Below are 19,794 nucleotides of genomic sequence, written 5' to 3' on the forward strand. Positions count from 1 at the left end.
TCTTATCTTTGATTTCCGTTTCTGCTATTGTAATGTACAATCTGCACATGCCATGCTTCCAATCCCTCCCCTCCCCTCCCCTCCCCTGTGGTATCTGCGCCGCCCCATCTTAATCAGTTATCGTTTTGAATTTCAGATCCATTTTTACCCAGAATCGTCGAGCTGGCCACTACGTCTAGTAATCGACAGACCAAGGTACGAAGTGTTCCTAGCAATGTAACTCAGTAATATTTTACAGCAATCGTTTACTTTAGATAAACATTTCAAAGCTTTAATTTTGTATCTCATTATGGTCATAAAAATTTGTTAGTTGTTTTTGTAGCTTTACGATTAAACAGGGCCATTTTCGTTCCATTACATTTTTTATGAGGAATGGCGGATGCTGTGCGCTGTTTTTTTTTTTTTTTTTTTTTTGTTTTTTGTTTTTTCATTTTTTATGTATTGTCATCATCGTTTATTTACTTGGCCCCATTTGAAAAAAATCACAATGCTTTAATATATATTTGTAAAATCGTACAATTTTTTCCACTGCAACGTTTGTGCAGTGTGTAAAACTTTATACTTACACTTTTTTTCTTTTTTTACATACAAATATTCAAATCTTACTACAACAACAACAGCAACAACAAAAAGAAATAAAAAGAAATAAACACATACATCAATAAATAGCTAATAATGTGCGCTGTTTCTAATCGCTTTGGGTCGTAGGTTATTCTTCAACCGGACCCGCCACCATACGTGGTTAGAACCCCCCTCCCCTCCCCCCCCCCCCCCCCCCCCCCCCCAGGTCTCCGGTTTTCATTCTTACTCAAAAAGTCAGCTTCTAAATTCGATTTCGGTGATGGAACGCTGGCCACAAGCTTGTTATTCAAGTGCTACCTTCGTAAAGCAAGGAGCATTTTATGAGATATTCGTAGTCACTGGTGCATAGTGTAATTTATTTCGTCTTATCGCTCATTTTCTATTCCAGGTAGCCGCGTGTGAGCTGCTTCATTCATTGGCTCTCTACATGCTGGGAAAAGGTGTTACACAACCTGGTCACAAGGTAAAACGTCAAAAAGGTCATTCTTATTGCAGCCATTTTTGAGTGAGGAGCATGTGACGTCATCGCCGCGTGACCCAGGCTCAGTTCGGAGGAAATATGATAAAGCACTAGAGTTATTTCTCATTCAAATCATGATGGTGGTGGTGATGATGATGATGATGATGGTGTCGATGGTGGTGATGTTGAATAAGGCGGGTGATGATTATGATGTTGATGGTGATGATGATGATTAATGGTGGTGATGATGATGACTCCGATGGTGAATATGAATGATGATGATAGCGGTGATGATGAATAAGACGGGTGATGATGATGATGGTGATGATGATGATGATGATGGTGATGATGATGAAGATGAATAAGGCGGGTGATGATGATGATGGTGATGATGAATAATGGTGATAATGGTGATGATGATATATATGATGATGGTGATGGTAGTCAATGAAATCGTCGCTTGATGATCATCCTTGTCATCCAACATGGTAGACATTGATCACAAAGATCCGTGCGACACATTGCTAATTTTCGTCTTTTCTTCCAACTGGATACCCTCGTTAAAGTAAGAAATGCTGACATCGCTTTGCCGGGCCGTATTCTTATTAAAACGATTGATATTCGTTGTGTTCTGGCTACTCAGTTAATTGTTTGTGTGAATCTTAGGAATTCGATTTCTTTCCCTCCCGCCTCGTAAAATGCATGTCACTAAATAAACCAGCTGTTGCTTGAACATGTCGTTTCTCAGCGCAAAGAGGAAGGGGTTAAGACAAGCATTAATGTTAAAACAAAATAACGGGAAGCACGAAAATATGAACAAATAAACTCGATGTGCTGTGAGTTTCTCTGTGAAGATCTCTGGAGTGTTATTGTAGAAGTTCGAATGGAAGTATAACAAAACCGTTGGAATAACAAAAAATACCAAATTGGTGAACACTATCGATGAGATCTTCTTAGCAACCTTTAGGTCGGTTCGGTTCCCCATTTCTTGTCCAGATCTCTTAACATTGACATATATTCTCAAGTACAGAAGGATTCCTATGATGTAAGGAGCCATAAGGCCACACGTGGTAAGAAGCAACGCAGTACGAACGGCCAATGAAGCATTTGTTTCATATGTGTTTGGAAGACTGCAGTGGGATACTGGGTGATACTTAATCTTACCGTCGGCGAAGAATGGGACGGCGGCTGTTACTATAGCAACAGCCCATGCCAATAACCAAAACCTCAGGGCAGTTTTTCTGTTCAATCTCTTTTCTGGGTTCAAACCGTGGACGATGACAAGGTAGCGTTCGACTGTGAGGAGTAGTGACGTCAATGGACTTGTGACTTGCGCAGTAGTGAAAAGGATTCCAGATATGTTACACTTGACCTCGTTTACGTGTATTGTAGACTCGGTTAGGATTTCTTCTTGATGGAATGAAATGAATGACGTAAATGTAGCTTGTAATATTGAATACAATCCTGTCAAGAAATCACTAGATGCCAACATGGCAACCAGGACGAATGAAGGAGACTTCCTTAATTTTTTCCTTAGCAACACGGTTGCTATGACAATGAGGTTAATTAACATCGACACAGTTCCAAGCGAGTAGAGTATATACTTCATACTCGTGAAGACTGCGAGGCGGGCATTATCGTAAGGTGCATGGTTCTCGTAGTAATAGCAGATCATTTGGTGCTGACACTTAACAATGAAATTCAGCTTGTAAAACTCGTACAATTGTCCGTATTTTACCTTGTTTGGGAATGAAGATTCTAATTCCTCGTCTTCATCCTCGTCCGCCTCATGTTCATCTTCATGATCATCTTCGGTTGAAGTTTTCTCATTGTTATTTTCACACTCGTTGTTTTCACACATGTTTTCTTTGCTGTCGTTCCCGCACATTTTGTCTCCGTTGGGCTCCCTGTTTCTGTCACTGCAGTTTTTTCTTGATGCAACTTTCTTTGCATTACTCAACGAGCAAACTCCGCATTCCTTCCTCCACCACACCCCTTCTATCATTTTTAACTTGGACAGACTCAACAGATCGTTGCCTGGCAACCAGTGTTGGTTTCCTGTGACGTTGAGGTAGGCAAGGTTTGGGAGGTCTCTACTGACGTTGCCATGCCAACTTCTCATGTCATTGAACTGCAAATTTCTAAGAAAATTTTGAAATGAGTTTGTTTTCATGACGTTTAAAATCATACTTTTTCTTGATGGGATATGTTTATGGAATGTCTATTGTATTGTCCTTTTAGCCTCGCGTCAAAGATTAGTAAGGGTGGTGTAGTGGTAACACACTCTCTCTTCTGGGGTCTTGAGTTCGATACCTGGACTCGGTATGTCATGTCAGTAAAGTTTGTTAGTTCTCTACCTCGATTCGAGGGGTTATCTCCGTGTTCTCCGGTTTTTCTACCTCCGCAAAACCTTAGAATCAAATTTTGATTTCGATCTGTAAGTTAGCGCTAGCCGTGCCTTGACTTAGACCAGCTGAGAGGTTGTTTCAGGGTTCGAATCTGTGATTTAGCCGTGCCCTGACCTAGAGCAGCCCAGAGGTTGTTTCAGGGTTCGAATCTGTGATTTAGCCGTGCCCTGACTTAGATCAGCCCAGAGGTTGTTTCAGGGTTTGATCTGTGATTTAGCCGTGCCCTGACCTAGATCAACCCAGAGGTTGTTTCAGGGTTCGAATCTGTGATTTAGCCGTGCCCTGACTTAGATCAGCCCAGAGGTTGTTTCAGGGTTTGATCTGTGATTTAGCCGTGCCCTGACTTAGATCAGCCCAGAGGTTGTTTCAGGGTTTGATCTGTGATTTAGCCGTGCCCTGACTTAGATCAGCCCAGAGGTTGTTTCAGGGTTTGATCTGTGATTTAGCCGTGCCCTGACCTAGATCAGACCAGAGGTTGTTTCAGGGTTCAACAAAATTTGAAGGTATTATTATTTTTACTTACAAAATTGTTAATTGAGTGAGGTTTCGTAGAACTCTTGTATACAACGCTCGCATGTTTGTTCCGGACAAATCCCTAAAAAAGATAAATTCAAAAAATTGTTAAGTCGTTTAGCAAAAGGAAAGTTGATTCAGTCAAAGCCGCCATACCTAAATCGAACAATTTTATCAAACTTTAAAGAGACTGCTCACAAGAGACTGGTCGTAAAGGATTTGGATTAAAGGATAGTGTATTAAGGATACTGGATTTGGGTAAAAACCAAGGAATCGAGAGAATTTGGGGGAAAAAAAACAAAACAAAAAACAAAAAAAAGAAAATATCAATGTAGGAAAATAAATAATAATATTAATATAAAACTCAGACCTGGTCGAAAGCAATCATTGTAAAAAGAACGAAGATCCCATATAAAGACAAACTTAAGCTGTTTTCACTTTTAGCATTACTGACTAGAGAAAAGCTTTATGCAAAGACAATCTAATTTTAGTTACTTCTTATTAAAGTTTTCTACTCACAAAGAATATATCCGAGAAAAGTGTTGGCCAAATAGATAACTGCTAGAACTGTTTTCACGTCCAGTAATATTACACCTCGCTTCCAGCTTCTGCGATTCATTTTCCACGCAGAAACAAAAATCAGAACACCTGGGTTCTTGTTCAACATCCTCTAAATTCACAGCTCTTAATAACGTTAGAAAAGCGAGGATGAATTTGAGTGATTTGTAATCCATTTGTATTCGTATGTGAAAGCTTCTCAGCGACGTAGAGAGTTCAGTCTTGAATGCAGGAAAGCTCCCAAGGTTCTGAGTAGATATGTTGTGTATACTGAGATGAAGTTGCTAGGTCAAGAGAGAGTATTAACATGAGTAATGAAGATGTATTCATGATAGAGTGGCTTTACAGCCGTTACGATACCATAATGCTTTGCCTTTCATCTTAAAATTAACACCTTTTTTTTATTCTTTTACGGTACGAGAAAAAGAGATTTTTTGATAATGATGTCCTTGTTAGATAACTCTGTTGGTTAACATATTCCATTGAGACGCGAAGTAATAATAAAATGATATTGATAATAATAATAATAATAATAGTAATTATCATTATCATCGTCATCATATAATAATGATTACTTAATATAGTACAGTATATATAGCAAAAATATCTTTTAAAATGCTCAAATATATATAAAATAACTTAAATAAAGACAGTATAATGTACCAAATGATTTTTTTTAAAAAGTAATCGACTAAAGTATAGTTTAATAAATGAGCAGGAGTGTTTTATCAGGATTTAAAAACACGAGGCATAGCCGAGTGGTTTTAGACCTGATAAAACACGATCTGCGAGGTTATTGAACGACTTCAAAATTTCATGAATATTTAATGAGCATTTTTTCATCCTGAGATGAAGTTGCTAGGACAAGAGAGAGTATTAACATGAGTAATGAAGATGTATTCATGATAGAGTGGCTTTACAGCCGTTATGATACCATAATACTTTGCCTCTCATCTTAAAATTAACACCTTTTTAAATTATTTTATATTATATTGCAAGATTGTGGCAAATGAAAATAATAAATGATATAGAAAAAGGAATTAATCACAAATATTTAAAAGAATATCTGGCCCCCTACATTGATGAAAAGAACTGTTTTTATAATAACTGCGAGATATTTTTTTGACTTCTTTTAGTAATTCTCAGAGGGCAATTGGTTGTTAAACACGATTCTCAGTATTGAAATACGATGAGAATATGCTGCAAAATCAAACAGGAAAAAAATCCCCCAAAAAAATTAAAAAAAAAAACAACAAATCTTAGTATTTTTACATCTGTTAATACCTTGTAACTATGGAAACATAACTTCTACTTTAAATCATTTTGAATTACACGAGTCAGTATTAACCAGTTGTAACATTAACTTTAAAATGTTGAGGTTTTTTTTGATAAGATTTTTTCAGGCACGGACCATTTGATTTTTGCCGTATTAGTCGGTACGAACTTTTGGTGTGCTCGATTTTTTTTTCAGCTACGCAGATCAAGATATCGTTTTAATGGATGCTCGATAATTTCTTTAAAGAAGTTGACCTTGCTTGATATTCGTGCCCCTGTCCTTCTAAACAGAAAATTAATTTTCCATCCCCTTATTTTTGGAACTCAGCAGTTTTTTTAAAGTGCTACTACGACGAAAATCGCTCAAACTTGGATTCAGCTGAAACTTCCTAAGAATACTCTTTAAAGGTCCAATAATCACTGTATGAAGTGTTTTCTCGATTTTCAGGACGAAAGTATGATATTTTTACGATTATTTGTTGGAGTCTGTGACGTCATACACTCAACATCAAACATTGCTACATATATTTCTTTGTATATAAATCCTTAATTTATTTTATTCCTATGAAGTCCAAAGGGTGGCTAATGTGCTTATTTCACATTACTTGTGACTATAATTTATATTTTGGGGTGTTTGGGTATTTCTTTCTCCCTTTACTACTGATATTTTGATCATAAACTACAAAGAAATGTATGGAGCGATGTTCGATGTTAAGTGTATGATGTCACAGACTCCAAAAAATAATCGTAAAAATATCATACTTTCGTCCTGAATATCGAGAAAACACTTCATACAGTGATTATTGGACCTTTAAAGAGTATTCTCAGGAAGTTTCAGCTGAATCCAAGTTCGAGCGATTTTCGTCGTAGTAGCACTTTAAAGTTGCTGTAAATACCATACTTCAAAAGAATGCCGATAAACTAATTTTATCGACTCGAAATTAAATAAATATTTTGAGGGCCTCTCACCGCTGTTGAAGAGTTGCTTGTTAAAGAGTTCCTTGTTGCAGTTGCAGAGCTGCATTGGAGATTGGAGCCTGTCTTTGCACTTGGTAGTATGACAGCCCTAACTGGGATACAACAGCGAAATAAATTACATTTTAAAATTTAAATTTAATTTGTCATTTAGATTAAGACAAACATAAATTAATTCTCCAGTCTAGCTTCAAACTAAAACGCATTGATGAATTTTCGAGAAAGATTTTTCTATTCATAATTATTCCAAAATGTCAAAAGTTGAATTAGAAAATAGCATATCGTGCAAATTTACACGCTTTATTTGTCTATGACTTCGGCAAATGATAAAGAAAGTCTTCAAATTAGGACTGTAAGCCGCTTTAAAATGTAATTAAAATCAGTGTTGTTTTTTTTTCAGATTGAGACAAACAGCAATTAATTCTCCATTTTACATGAAGCTAAAAAACTTTGATGAATTTTCAAATTTTCAATTGGAGAATTGGAGAATTTTTGATCCTACTTTACACGGTTTTTTTTGCCCATAAGGTCGGCAAATGATAAACAAGGTCTTCAAATCAGGACGGTTTGCCGCTATTATTAAATATGACTGAATTATTTATAATTTTGGTGCATAGTTGCAAAAAGATAAATATCAATGATAAAATCTGCACTATCGATCCCTCCTCTAAATTTGGCCTTGATATTTCCTAGATAGTTCCCTTCGAAATCTGAATTACATTATATTTTAACAATCTAGCAGCTGCCTAAAATGGAAATATTATTTCAAAAGAGCTCGTTTTATGATGAGTCCCAATTACAAATCCAATTCAAATCTGGAACTTTGAGTTATTTTGGGGCGAATTTCAGATCAAGGAAACTCGACTCAAGAAAATCCTTAAATGAGAAAAAAAAATTTAAACAACACAAACAATTGAAAAGAAATTATCTTAAGAAATAAGATCTTTTCGGCTTTTTTTTTTTTTATCGAGTTTCTTTGACATTTGATTTCATATTTTTTGTTTGTTTTCCACGACACAACAGAGATTCAGAAGTTAGATAGTGTGATTAACCCCAGTTTCCATTTGTTCAGGTTTTCCTTTTTTGCTAATGTATTTGATCAGTTTGTTTATCAAAAGAATATGACGTATATTTGTTTCAAATCACAGAAAAATATGTCTCGTTACTCGTTAGAAAAATATCTCTCGTTACTTTCAAAGGAAAAGGAAAGAATGTTTTGAAAAAGGAATTGCGCGAAAATTCAGTACAATCATTCATTAAAAGAATTTTCCATTGTTTACCTTCTTGAAAAAATTGGAATTAATCAACGATTATTAATTGTCCTTGAAAGCCGGTGTTTTTGAATTTATTTGCTAAACATAAACCAAAATTACTTCAAACTACATAAGCAGTTTTTGAGATAATTATATTAAAGAGCAACATGCATTTTATCGTAGATTTTACAATTATTATATTTATATATTTATATTTATGTGTATTATTATATTTTCTACCTTCGCCGACTGTAAAAATGTTATTTTACCAAAAACATGGTAAGCATGATGTCATGACCAAAGGTGTTGCCATGGAGAAAAAGATGTTGTTTTTCAGTATCTTTTGGAAGACATGGTGAACTTTTTCGTCAATGCTAAAAGTATTTTGATGGCGAAAGATGATTCCATGGCCAAAGGTGTTGTCATGCTAAAAAGTGTTGCTATGGTGAATAAGTTGCCATGACAAAATGTTGTCGTATTGAACATATTGCTATGGCCAAAGGTGTTGACATGACCAAAGGTGTTGTCATAGTAAATATATTGCTGTGACTGAAGGTGTTGCCATGGTGAAGAAGTTGCCATGACCAAAGGTGTTGTCATAGTAAACATATTGCTGTGACTGAAGGTGTTGCCATGGTGAAGAAGTTGCCATGACCAAAGGTGTTGTCATAGTAAACATATTGCTGTGACTGAATGTGTTGCCATGGTGAAGAAGTTGCCATGACCAAAGGTGTTGTCATAGTAAATATATTGCTGTGACTGAAGGTGTTGCCATGGTGAAAAAGTTGCCATGACCAAAGGTGTTGTCATAGTAAATATATTGCTGTGGCCGAAGGTGTTGCCATGGTAAGGATGTCGTGTGATTATGCCCTGCAAATGGCTTATTGTGTGTGATACATTTTTTTCTTTTCTTTTTTTTTTTTTAGAGCCTCATGGAAAAACTGTGGAAACGAATAATCCCAGCTCTCCTCCAACTTGCCTGTGATGTCGAAAGGGTACGTTTTGCAAATATAAGTGCAGAGAAACTGAAAATTTTCAAAATCTTCAAGTGAGAAATGTGCTTCCTTTTATTACAGGTTGCAGCACAATTATTTCGTCCTCTTGTATCTCAACTTATTCACTGGTTCACGAACAATCGCAAGTACGAGAGCCCAGAAACCATGGCTTTACTCGAAGCTTTGCTGGTAAGAAAATGGATTCATATGTGTATGAGAATATATATGAAATATATAATAAATATATTTTATAATAAATAATAAATATATAAAATGGATTTAACCTTAAAATACCAAAAATTCGAACAGGAAACGATCACTTTGGTCTACCGACCCAAATACTCGCATGAGCAGCACACACTGTTTCTTATAAATATAAAGGATTCTTGTATACTTTTACTGATAATAGACGTTGCCTTGCTTTAACTCTCACAGGACGGAGTAATTCATCCAACGGATACAGCTCTGAGGGATTTTACTGCACAGTGTTTGAGTGAATTCCTTCAATGGTCCATCAAGCAAACGACACAAAAGGTTACTCATTTATGAATCACTCTATATTATAATTATTTCTCTTTGATACACTGAGATACATTTTGATAGAAAAGTTGCAAATCTTTTCTCAACTGGGAGATGGTAATGGAGTGATGTCATGAAAGCGAGGCTGGAAGGGTCAAGTGCGAAATTTTTCAAAATTGAGTTAGACAATTGACGTATTCCTCTTGAAGTTACCTTTGTGCAAATATAACTTGAAGATTGGAGAATTTCTTGTTAGCTCACATAACTTGCAGTTTTAGTTCACTGGTTTGGCCAACCAACCTTAATAATGGTTTTTCAAGGAGGTATCAACGTCATACTTGTTAAATGATTTTCTTTTGGAACAGCATTTAGCAAAAAGTCCTATCAATATCAAATCTCTGCTGAAGAGACTCTACAGCTTGGCATTGCATCCAAGCGCTTCTAAAAGACTGGGAGCTGCGCTGGCGTTCAATAATATCTACAAGGTATTCAGGTGAGGTTACAAACTTCGCGAATCAAGAAAGAGACCTAACAAACTCTACTCACATGTGACACATGTCCAGGAATCAAACCTGAGACCCATTCATGTTCATGAAAGGCGAATCCGCCACTGCAACGCCAACCTTGATTTCCTTAACACCTTTTAAGTCTTGTAAATGTAGGAACATAAGAATCACATTCTTTTTTTATAATTAGAGAGGAATCGTCGTTGGTTGACGAGTTTGCACTGGAGATTCTTGTAACATATCTGGACAGTCTGGCGCTGGCTCATGCTGATGATCTCGCTCAGGGTATGTGCAAGATGTATTGATGTGGGTGCAGGTAGACGGACGTTGGATGCAAGAGGAAGAGCAGGATACTATTGCCGCTTTTTTCTTCACTCCAACCTTCCACCCTCTGCTGTCCGTCTGTCCTTAGTCCCCCCTCTCCCTCCCTCTGTAGATTCCTACTCTCCCTCCCCCTTCGTCCTGGTCCTTTTCTCCCTCAGTTATCTTCTCGCCCTCCATAATTCCCATCCCTCGTTTCTTAGCTCCCATATTCTTTCATAGCCATTTCCTTCCTGCTAAGTCTTCCTCCACAATACTCTGGGTTCTTTATAGGTACTCAGGAACAATGTAGACAAGTAATTTTACACATGGAAAGGATCATCAAAGTAAAGGCTGGGCTTCTCAACAAAGACAACAAAAACAGACGAATACCAAGGTAAAATTCCAGTTTATGATTAGCAGTTGGTGACCGGAAATGACGTTAACTCATTTTGACCAATCACGATCCAAAGCAAATCTAGTCATACTCCATTTTGAAAATAATAACTTGAATATCCCTTTCTCTAAAGCTTGGTCATAGTCTCTTACAGGACTTTGAGATTATCCGATAGGGGTCTTGTAAATAGAAACAAGGTTGTACCCAGGCCTCCGCAGTTTTGTCCATACCCCATTGCCGATAAAACCGAACCCACCCATATATTGGACAGTGTGTTGGAATTTCTTAGCTAACAATAACCACTCTCCTTTTTGCCAACAGGGGTTTCGAGAAAGAACGGAACAAACGCGACGAGCTTGGAAGCGTAACCCTGAGTCACGTGATGCCTTGGTTGATCAAACACTGTGGGAAACCGCAGACTGAGTGTAGACACCAGTGTATGAGACTTGTTTGTCAGCTGGCTCATCTGTTACCAGGTAATGCGGGCTCATCTTCAATTACTTTTCGTGAGCCACGTAGTTACTGTGCTCTGACTTTGATTAAGATGTTGACCAGAAACCTTCAAATTCTTTTGAAAGCTCCTGATAATTTGATCTTTTCTTTCCAGGAACATCGTCTGCGGAGTTATGGATGAAGAGGACACACGAGGAATATCCTTCTTACTTCGTACACAGGTCACTTAATTATTTGAATATTTACGAATAATTGTACTCAAGTTCTGAGATGGAATAGAGGGATTTCACGGTAGCCGCCTTGTTGTAGGGCAGAAACAGACCTTTTCTGAGATAGAGAGCATGGTACAGTGTGGTCTACCTTTGGCGCAAACATAATTTTCTTCATATGGTGTTGTTTGTACCCAAGCTAGACCACAATGCATTCTATTTATCAAACTCAGAAACGACCTATGACGAGAGATTTAATTCCTAAAAGAGAAAACTTCTGTTTTGCTTCTAGCATGACTGCTGTTAAACCTCTCTATCCCTTTGTCATTTGCGCTCCAGTTTTCTCCAACCAAATGACAGTTTTACTGATGATCTTTCAGGTTTGAAGGCGGTGGTGGAGGTAAAAATGGCCTCCTTACCTACCCCACCCTACCTGATTTGGGCGGTACGTTTTCTCTAAAAGAGACTTTGATCTGGTATGACTTTCTTCTTGCTTCTCTCGATTGCTACTCGTGGGCGTTTGGAGAACGAATTCTCTCTCCTCGGGATGTTTTTGTTGGTAAGTTTTCGTTTATCCTGAAACCAAAAGGAAATTCAGCCATTTTGGCAGCCATGTTAATCCAGCATGGCGGTGATGACGTCATAACGGTTACATACTATTCTACTCTCTCGATATGTAATTTTTACACATTTCTCGTTTCAGACTCGGCACCGGAAGTAAAATACAAAAGTGTATTGTTCCGTTCTTTACGTCACTTCCTGTCAGAACTTGCCATGTTTAGTATCCAGGCCGCTGCCGGGTGTTTCAAGTCAACTTCATCATCTAGAGGAACGGAAGACGTCTTTAGTCCGAAGGAAATCGACGAATACAATAGGTTAGTGTAGTTGGATGTTTTTATTTATATCCTTGTGTGAGGAAAGCACTTGTTTGTCGCGCAGGGACTGGGCAAAACGTTTGTTTAGACACAGTAACCATAGTAACACAAACATACCACACAACAACAGGAAAAGACCTGTTTTACACCAGTTGCATTAATATAGTTATGTATGCTTCTTTTGTCACCTTTTTAAACTATTTTCTTTGTATATTTTTTGTGTAGGGCCAAATGTACGGTTATAGTGAGGACCATGAATTTCGTCACAGTTCTACTTCAGGGATACGCCAAAGAAAGCCTTCAGGTAAACAGACTTTATTACTTTTACCGTATCCCAGCTTTTTTAGCTTGAACATCGTCTTCGTTGTTGTTGTTGTTGACCTGCTGCTGCTGTTCATGTTATTATTAAAGGTGTAATCATTGTTGCAACTACAGTTGTCACTGATGTTGCTCGTTGCTGCTGCTGTTGTCGTTGCTGCTGCTGCTATTAATGCTTCTATTGCCGTTGCTGCTACTCTTATCGTCGCTGCTGCTACTGTTGTCGTTGCTGCTGCTGTTGTCGTTGCTGTGCTGTTGTCGTTGCTGTTGTTGTTATTAATGCTTCTATTGCCGTTGTTGCTACTCTTATCGTTGCTGCTGCTACTGTTGTCGTTGCTGCTGCTGTTGTCGTTGCTGTGCTGTTGTTGTTGCTGCTGCTGCTATTAATGCTTAATTGCCGTTGCTGGTACTCTTATCGTCGCTGCTGCTACTGTTGTTACTGCTACTGCTATTGTGGTTGTTTTTTTGCTGTTAATGTTGTTGTTGCTGTTGTTGATATTGATGTTGATGTTGCAGCAACAATTGCTGCTTTTTTATCGTAGTCGTAGCGTTTTGTTTTCTGCTTCTCTGCACCAAATACTCCAAAGTATTCCCAACCAAGTTCATATACCTTGTTTGCCGTTTCCCATCAAAGGTGGTCCCTACCGACTTCTGGAACGAGTCACTTTTTAACACCATTCTGAGTTGCTTGCTGGAACCAGGAGCCGTAGGGTTCAATGTGGGTGACGTCGAGGTCATTGAAAATCTGCCAGAACAAGTAAGACCAAGACAAATGTAGTAAAACTTTAACTTTGAAACACTCAGGGCTGATCTGGGAAATGTTCACTGGGTTGCCTGTGCATGGCAGATTTAACTAAGAGACACTCAGATCTGGGAAATGTTTACTGGGGTGCCTGTGCATGGTAGATTTAACTAAGAGACACTCAGATCTTGAAAATGTTGACTGGGTTGCCTGTTCACGGCAGATTTAACTAAGAGACACTCAGATCTGGGAAATGTTTACTGGGGCGCCTGTGCACGGTAGATTTAGCTAAGAGGCACTCAGGGCTGATCTGAGAGAGGTTCGCTGGGGTGTTTGTGCACTTCCTCAAAGAGTGCCTTGATAGGATTTGATGTATTTTATTTGTATATGGTTTCTTTTAACAGACACTAGCTGTATGTGTTGCTATGGCTCGTTCTCTTCCGCACAGCCACTTGTCTGTATTCAAAAACTGCTTGGTTAAAAAGCTTTCTCTTGGCAGGTTAGTGATACTAACTAAATATAGTTTATACCCCCCCCCCCCCCCCCCTCCAACACTCCACCAACCCACACCTCGGATTTTGACGCAAATTTTGATGATTTTGATTTTGGTGCAAAAACTCCATGTTATGCAGTGTTCTCTTAGTGGTTCAATCCCTCTATTTACAGCCGATGCAACCTGCTCGAACAGCTGCCAATCCCACTGTCTGGAAGTGGTGAGACTCACCTCGATCACCTTCACCTGACTCACCTTGTCACTGGATACCAACAACTGCATGTCGCTGGCTTACTGATGGAAGCACTGCAGACTCAGGTTAGTGAGGGGCATTAAATGGGGGGAATTTTTATCGTTATCATTAGTATCTTTTTGTGTTTTAAGTGTTGTTGTTTGCTTATTTTCTTGTAGGTATGTTAATCGTTCGCACTGTGTTTTGTATCTTGTTTTTATTGTCATTATTGTCATTTGTTATTGTTGTTGTTGCTATTGTTGATGCATTTTTGGTGTCGTTTATTCTTTCTTCTTTTATTATTATTATTTCTATTAGTATCATTGTTGTTGATAATATTGTTATTATTATCGTTATTATTGTTGTTGATAATGTATTCTGTTAGTTCTTTTTCATTGTTGTTTTTTCCATTGTTGTTTTTGTGCTTATTGTCATAGTTGTCATTTTTCCTGTCTTACCTGTTCTTTCTTGCTGCAGGGGTCACTTTCTGCTGAAGCCTGTGGTTCTAGGATTCTCAATTCTGTCTACGAGGGAGTTCGTCCGACGGTCAGCGGAAATACAAACATTGTCATGCTCACACCTGCATCGCATCAGTTGGCTTCCAAGCTCCTGGAACTAGCGATAGACCTTGGAATTCAAGTGAGTGACGCTGGTTGATATCTTGCTACCGTCATGTTAACCCCCCTCCTGTGTTCCACCATCCAACATGGCTGATCTCACTTCGACCTTTTATTGAGCTCTTACAATACCGCTGTGTTCCTGGATCATAGATTCTTTTACTCGGGGTTATCCTCATATCAGTGTCAAAACAGTAAAGTAAAGGATGCACAACGTAAACAATACAAAATGTTTAAAAATTCTGCAGACATTCATTTGAACACATGAATATTTCACACAAAATTTACACAAAAATAATCCTGACCAAGAAGGAACTCGAAACTAGAGTATTAATGTGTTGCGTGTATTTTACACTCTCACCAAAAAAAAATAATGTTTACCTAATATTTCCAGCACGAAGCGTTGGAAAGATGTATCATTAAGTCTTCCGGTGCAGGTAAGAGCACGTTTATTCGTAGTTTGACCGAGATCCATGTTTATTCTCATTGTTTTGGTTCTTTTTTTCATCAGCTGATAGTGTGTTGGGCGAAGCGTTCTACAGGGCCTTCCAATCTGCTGTCAATGGATATTTCATCAAGAAAGATTCCAACCTTACTAAGCTTATTTCGTTGTCTGTTGATCATCCTAAACTGGTGAGATTATATACCTGGAATAGTGTGTAGGGTAGAGTAGGGTAACAGTGGTGTGGTGTGGTACGGTATAGTACGGTAATATAGGGACGTGGTGTGATGTGGGTTTCCTGTGGTATGACAGGATAGAGAATGATAAGGTAAGGCAGGATGTAGTGTTGTAAGGGTGAAGTATGGTATGATATGACAGGTATGATGATACTAAGGTATGATGATGAATGATGATAAAAAGGGATAGTGATAGTGATGGTGGCGATGAAAATGATTGATAATGAAAAAGAATACAAAATAGATTGAATTAAAAGTGATTCTACAGAGCTGCTCTCGTTGGTGCTACTTTTGGCGATGATTGTGGTGATAACTGATGACTATAATAATAATAATGATGATGATGATAATGATAAAGAGGATGATGATCATGATCATGATCAGTCAAATGATGTATGTAGTCCTTTGAAAAACTTTTGCCGCTGATCGGCTTCACTGGAATTCAACAAGTGCCACGATCCAAACAAAAAATTTTGCATTTATTTTTGCAAAATTTCGGGATAGAATCAATAGCTATTTATGATAAAATAAAAATCATAGGATAAAAGCTGCAAATGCGGCGTAATAAATCGTATACGTTCCGTACGATCCAGCCAACCGAAAAGCAGTCCATTCCATCTATGTACGGTTCCGGATTTTCCAAAATTAAAAAACACTCGAAATTAGGGCTTTTAGAAAAGTAAAACAAGTTTTAGAAGTTGGGCATGTTTTTGCTATACTTTAGGATTATCCATGGCCTTTCAAAAAGTGAAAATTCAAAACTTTTTTTGGTGATATAAGTTCCAGTCACTGAGTGAGGCCCAGTCACTTGCAATCTATTTCAGTCCCATCCAATCCATTCCAGCCCCATCCAAATAACATCCAATTTATCTTAACATCTTAATGGAGGAAAATTAGTCGTAAAAATCTTTAACGATCCACAGAGTCACATATAGACACATGATGTATTCAGTCCTTTGAAAAACCTTTGCTGCTCACCGGCTTCACTGGACTTCAACCAGTGCAACGTTCCAAACCAAAAAAAATTTTGCATTTATTTTTGCAAAATTTCACAATAGAATCACTTATTATTTATAATAAAATACAAATCATAGAATAGCTGCAAATTGAGCATAAAAAAAACGTCTACGTTCCGTACGATCCAGCCAACTGATGTCCGTCCAGTCCATTCCAGCTATGTACGGTTCCGGATTTTCCAAAATTAAGAGACACTCAAAATTTCGGGCATTCAGAACTAAAGGAAAACAAGTTTTAGAAGTTGGGCATAATTAGGGACCAGTCATTATTTAAGCCGGAGGGGGGGGGGGGGGGGGGTGGAGAAGAAAAGGGGGGCCCTCAATTTTTTTTAGTGGAACAATTTTTTTGCATCAAAAACATTTTCTCTTTTATTCCACCCCCCTCCCTCCGACTTAAATAATGACAGGTCCCTTATGATGGTGATGATGATTTTGATCAGGATGATGATCAGGATGATGATGATGATGTTTTTTTTGCTTACTAGGTGTGTACCATGTTAAATGCTATCCTGGACCAAGTGTACAGGGAAAAGTCCCTCAGAACCAGGTATACCAGACAGGAATGCATGATCATTCTACAGATTATTGCATCTCATGTGTTGATTATTTCCTTCCAGATATGGTGCTCGTATTGGTGTCACCGTCTTGGAATCATGGAATACATTGCACACTCTTTGGTCATCCTCCAGCTCAATCGACCTCAAACACTCTTTACTTGAATTACTTAAGAAGATTCTCATGCTTGATTCCAAGGTAAGGGTTGCGTTCTTGAAAGCTATTCAAGCTATTTATTTAGTATGACTGTTAATGCCACTGTGCTGTTCCTGGACCCATTTATACATTTGGGTGGAGAAAAACACTTAGTAAGAATGCAAATGAACCACACATTACCCCCAGCGCCTTGTCAGTTTACAACAGGTAGTTTGTTGGTACCCATTCATACAATTGCGTGGAGGGAGGCACTTAGTAAGAATGCAAATGGGTTGATAGGGATACCCAGTAAGAATGCAAGTGCATCACATGTTACCCCCTGGTGTCTGGCCAGTTTACACCCAATAGTTTGTTGGTACCCATTCATACAACTGGGTGGAGAGAAGCACCCAGAATGCAATATAGACATTTTTATTTTGCTTAGACTTTCAGTTTGTTTGTTTGTTTGCAGTTTTTAACGGAGCCAGGAAACCCTACAACCAACTCAGTCTTCTCGATGTACTCCTCGCTCCTGACTGACAGATCACTGACCCTTGCTTTTAAGGTAATGGTTGATGCCAAGCAATACATTCGAGTCAAATCCCTTTTATGCAAATTAGCCAAATATCATAACAATTTTTGATTGCACTTTTTTGGCTCTACAGAGTCGTGCGCTTGAACTCTTGCCGTATTTCACAAGAATGCCACAAGACCAGCTATCCAGTCTCAGGTAAGGAAATATATTAAGTTTCTAATTCAAGAGAATGGCTTTCGTTTTGAACAACCTTGCCTTTCGTTGTTTCGTTGTTGTGTACTTTCTTTCCAATAACTGACACGCGGTGGAGTGTAAGAACCACAACCGCCATATTTAAGGAATATAAAATGCAGACGCATGTAGTGCCACGACCCAAAACATTTTTTTAAATTTGCATTTTTTGATGTTTTTTTTTTTTTTTTTTTTTTTTTTGCAAAATTTCGGAATAGAATCACTAGTTATTTATAATAAAATATAAACCATAGGATAAAAGCTGCAAATTCGGCGTAAAAAAGCGTCTGTGCTCCGTACGATCCAGCTAACCGAATTCCAGTCCATTTCATCTATGTACGGTTCCGGATTTTCCAGAATTAAAAAACACTCTAAATTCGGGCATTTAGAAGAGGAAAACAAGTTTTAGAAGTTGGGCATGTTTTTTCTATACATGAAGATTGTCTATGGACTTTCAAAAGGTGAAAATTCAAAACTTTTTTTTGTAATTCAAGATCCAGTCACTGAGGCCCAGTCACCTGCAATCCATTTCAGTCAAAACCAATCCGCTCCAGTCACATCCAAATAACATCCAATTTATCTCAATAGCATGTTAATGGAGGAGATTAGTCGTAAATATCTTAACGATCCACCGAGTTACCTATAGACACATGATGTATACAGTCTTTTGAAAAACCTTTGAACTAGCGGCCAAAAACTCATCCCCACCGGGAGGGACTGCTCAAAAAAAACTTCCAAGGCTATCGTGTATTTTCGGCCAAAATAAATATTTCCTTCAATTTTTCAGGTCATGTCTTGATGCGCTGGTTGCTGACAACTTCCCTCTAAGGTCCACAGAGTTTATTCCTGGAAGTCCAAAATACAACGATTACATAACTGCATTGGATAAGGTTAGAACAAGTGTCTTTCATGGTCTCTTGGTTAGAAACATCCTTTTAAAAAACCCGGCACATGGGTGTGAAATCGTTAGGCTTTTTTTCTGGAAAAACCATTGTGTCTCTCGAATAGACCGTTTTCTCAACGGTTTCTCCAACTTGACTTGCCACAAAACTGAAAAACGCAAATTCAGTTTTATATTTAAAGATTGAGAATAATCGATTTTATGAATTCTTATCGAAGAAAATTTCATAGCAATGCATGAAAATACTCGTATTCTGGTATCGTGGTCCGTCAAGTTCCTTAAATTTGGATGCGCACGCAACCTTGAGAAAACGGTCTATTATTTTTGCAGAGGAAGATATAAATGTATCTTCTCGTCGTAGTTGGCCCGCAAACCTCAAACTGCAGTTCGACGTCAGTCGCTTACCTTCAAACTTTCGACATTTATCAAGGCATCATAACGAAGTTGTTGCTGGAAGAGTGGCCATATTGAATTTCGTTGATGCCGAGTGTTTCTCCGTGTTTGCGGGCGTTTTTCGGGGCCTGATTCCTAGCGGTTACAGGTTAACACGATGCTAAAGGCCTCTATTATCTCATTGTTTGCTTCGTTTTAGTTGCTTGTAGCACTCGTGTCGTCTGGTAGTTGTCTTCTTCTGCGGCTGTTGTCAAGCATCATGTGTCGGGAGGAGAAACACGTGCATGAAGACCAGATACAGGCCTCAATCGTTGGTTTTATCAAGAGGTGAATAAACAAATGATAAATATACAGGATATGAGTATAAATATTTTAAGAAATTTTCTGGGATAGCAAACAGTGCATCGTTGTCTAGCTTGGATACAAACATCTTGTGTTAATCATGCCTTATATGGTATTGTTTGTACCCAAACTAGACCACAATGCACTTTGTTTTCGAACTCGGGAAAGGCCTTCAGACTAATAAGTCACATGACTAATGAGCCTATGGAGCAATAAGACACGTGACTAATAAGGAAAGGCCTTTAGGCTAATAAGTCACATGACTAATAAGCCTACAGACTAATATTCACGCTACTAATAAGCATGTGATGTTTTTGATGTTTATATG

General features: G+C 38.1%; 2 protein-coding genes across 2 annotated transcripts in view; one reads left to right on the top strand and one right to left on the bottom strand.

Annotated features, from left to right (window-relative positions):
* The window catches only part of LOC116309119 (DNA-dependent protein kinase catalytic subunit), a gene marked incomplete at its 3' end in the record, with an annotated part of 61,076 nt that overhangs the window by 14,749 nt on the left and 26,533 nt on the right, over positions 1-19,794 (top strand). Inside the window, exons 29-53 of the mRNA XM_089031677.1 lie at positions 137-195; positions 971-1,045; positions 8,951-9,019; positions 9,101-9,208; positions 9,455-9,553; positions 9,904-10,031; positions 10,235-10,329; positions 10,639-10,741; positions 11,063-11,217; positions 11,349-11,415; positions 11,784-11,962; positions 12,107-12,278; positions 12,504-12,582; positions 13,231-13,353; positions 13,743-13,837; positions 14,005-14,149; positions 14,541-14,702; positions 15,075-15,117; positions 15,192-15,313; positions 16,860-16,921; positions 16,992-17,127; positions 17,537-17,629; positions 17,730-17,794; positions 18,618-18,720; positions 19,324-19,451. Coding sequence (XP_088887803.1) covers positions 137-195; positions 971-1,045; positions 8,951-9,019; positions 9,101-9,208; positions 9,455-9,553; positions 9,904-10,031; positions 10,235-10,329; positions 10,639-10,741; positions 11,063-11,217; positions 11,349-11,415; positions 11,784-11,962; positions 12,107-12,278; positions 12,504-12,582; positions 13,231-13,353; positions 13,743-13,837; positions 14,005-14,149; positions 14,541-14,702; positions 15,075-15,117; positions 15,192-15,313; positions 16,860-16,921; positions 16,992-17,127; positions 17,537-17,629; positions 17,730-17,794; positions 18,618-18,720; positions 19,324-19,451 — 2,665 coding nt within the window. The remainder of the gene's footprint in view (positions 1-136; positions 196-970; positions 1,046-8,950; positions 9,020-9,100; positions 9,209-9,454; positions 9,554-9,903; positions 10,032-10,234; positions 10,330-10,638; positions 10,742-11,062; positions 11,218-11,348; positions 11,416-11,783; positions 11,963-12,106; positions 12,279-12,503; positions 12,583-13,230; positions 13,354-13,742; positions 13,838-14,004; positions 14,150-14,540; positions 14,703-15,074; positions 15,118-15,191; positions 15,314-16,859; positions 16,922-16,991; positions 17,128-17,536; positions 17,630-17,729; positions 17,795-18,617; positions 18,721-19,323; positions 19,452-19,794) is intronic.
* On the bottom strand, positions 798-3,164 carry LOC148910370 (putative glycoprotein hormone G protein-coupled receptor). The gene has a single exon (XM_089032111.1). The coding sequence runs from the start codon at positions 3,162-3,164 to the stop codon at positions 1,686-1,688; it is 1,479 nt and encodes a 492-aa protein (XP_088888237.1). The 3' UTR covers positions 798-1,685.

The sequence above is a fragment of the Actinia tenebrosa genome, unplaced genomic scaffold (genome assembly GCF_029948245.1).
Source record: "Actinia tenebrosa isolate PJP-AT-01 unplaced genomic scaffold, QUT_ActTen_1.0 PGA_scaffold17__23_contigs__length_9995812, whole genome shotgun sequence".
Taxonomy (NCBI): Eukaryota; Metazoa; Cnidaria; class Anthozoa; order Actiniaria; family Actiniidae; genus Actinia; species Actinia tenebrosa.

What these genes read in the sequence shown, in the direction of transcription:
- LOC148910370 (XM_089032111.1), bottom strand. Translation starts at nt 3,164, where the DNA reads ATGAGAAGTTGGCATGGCAACGTCAGTAGAGACCTCCCAAACCTTGCC.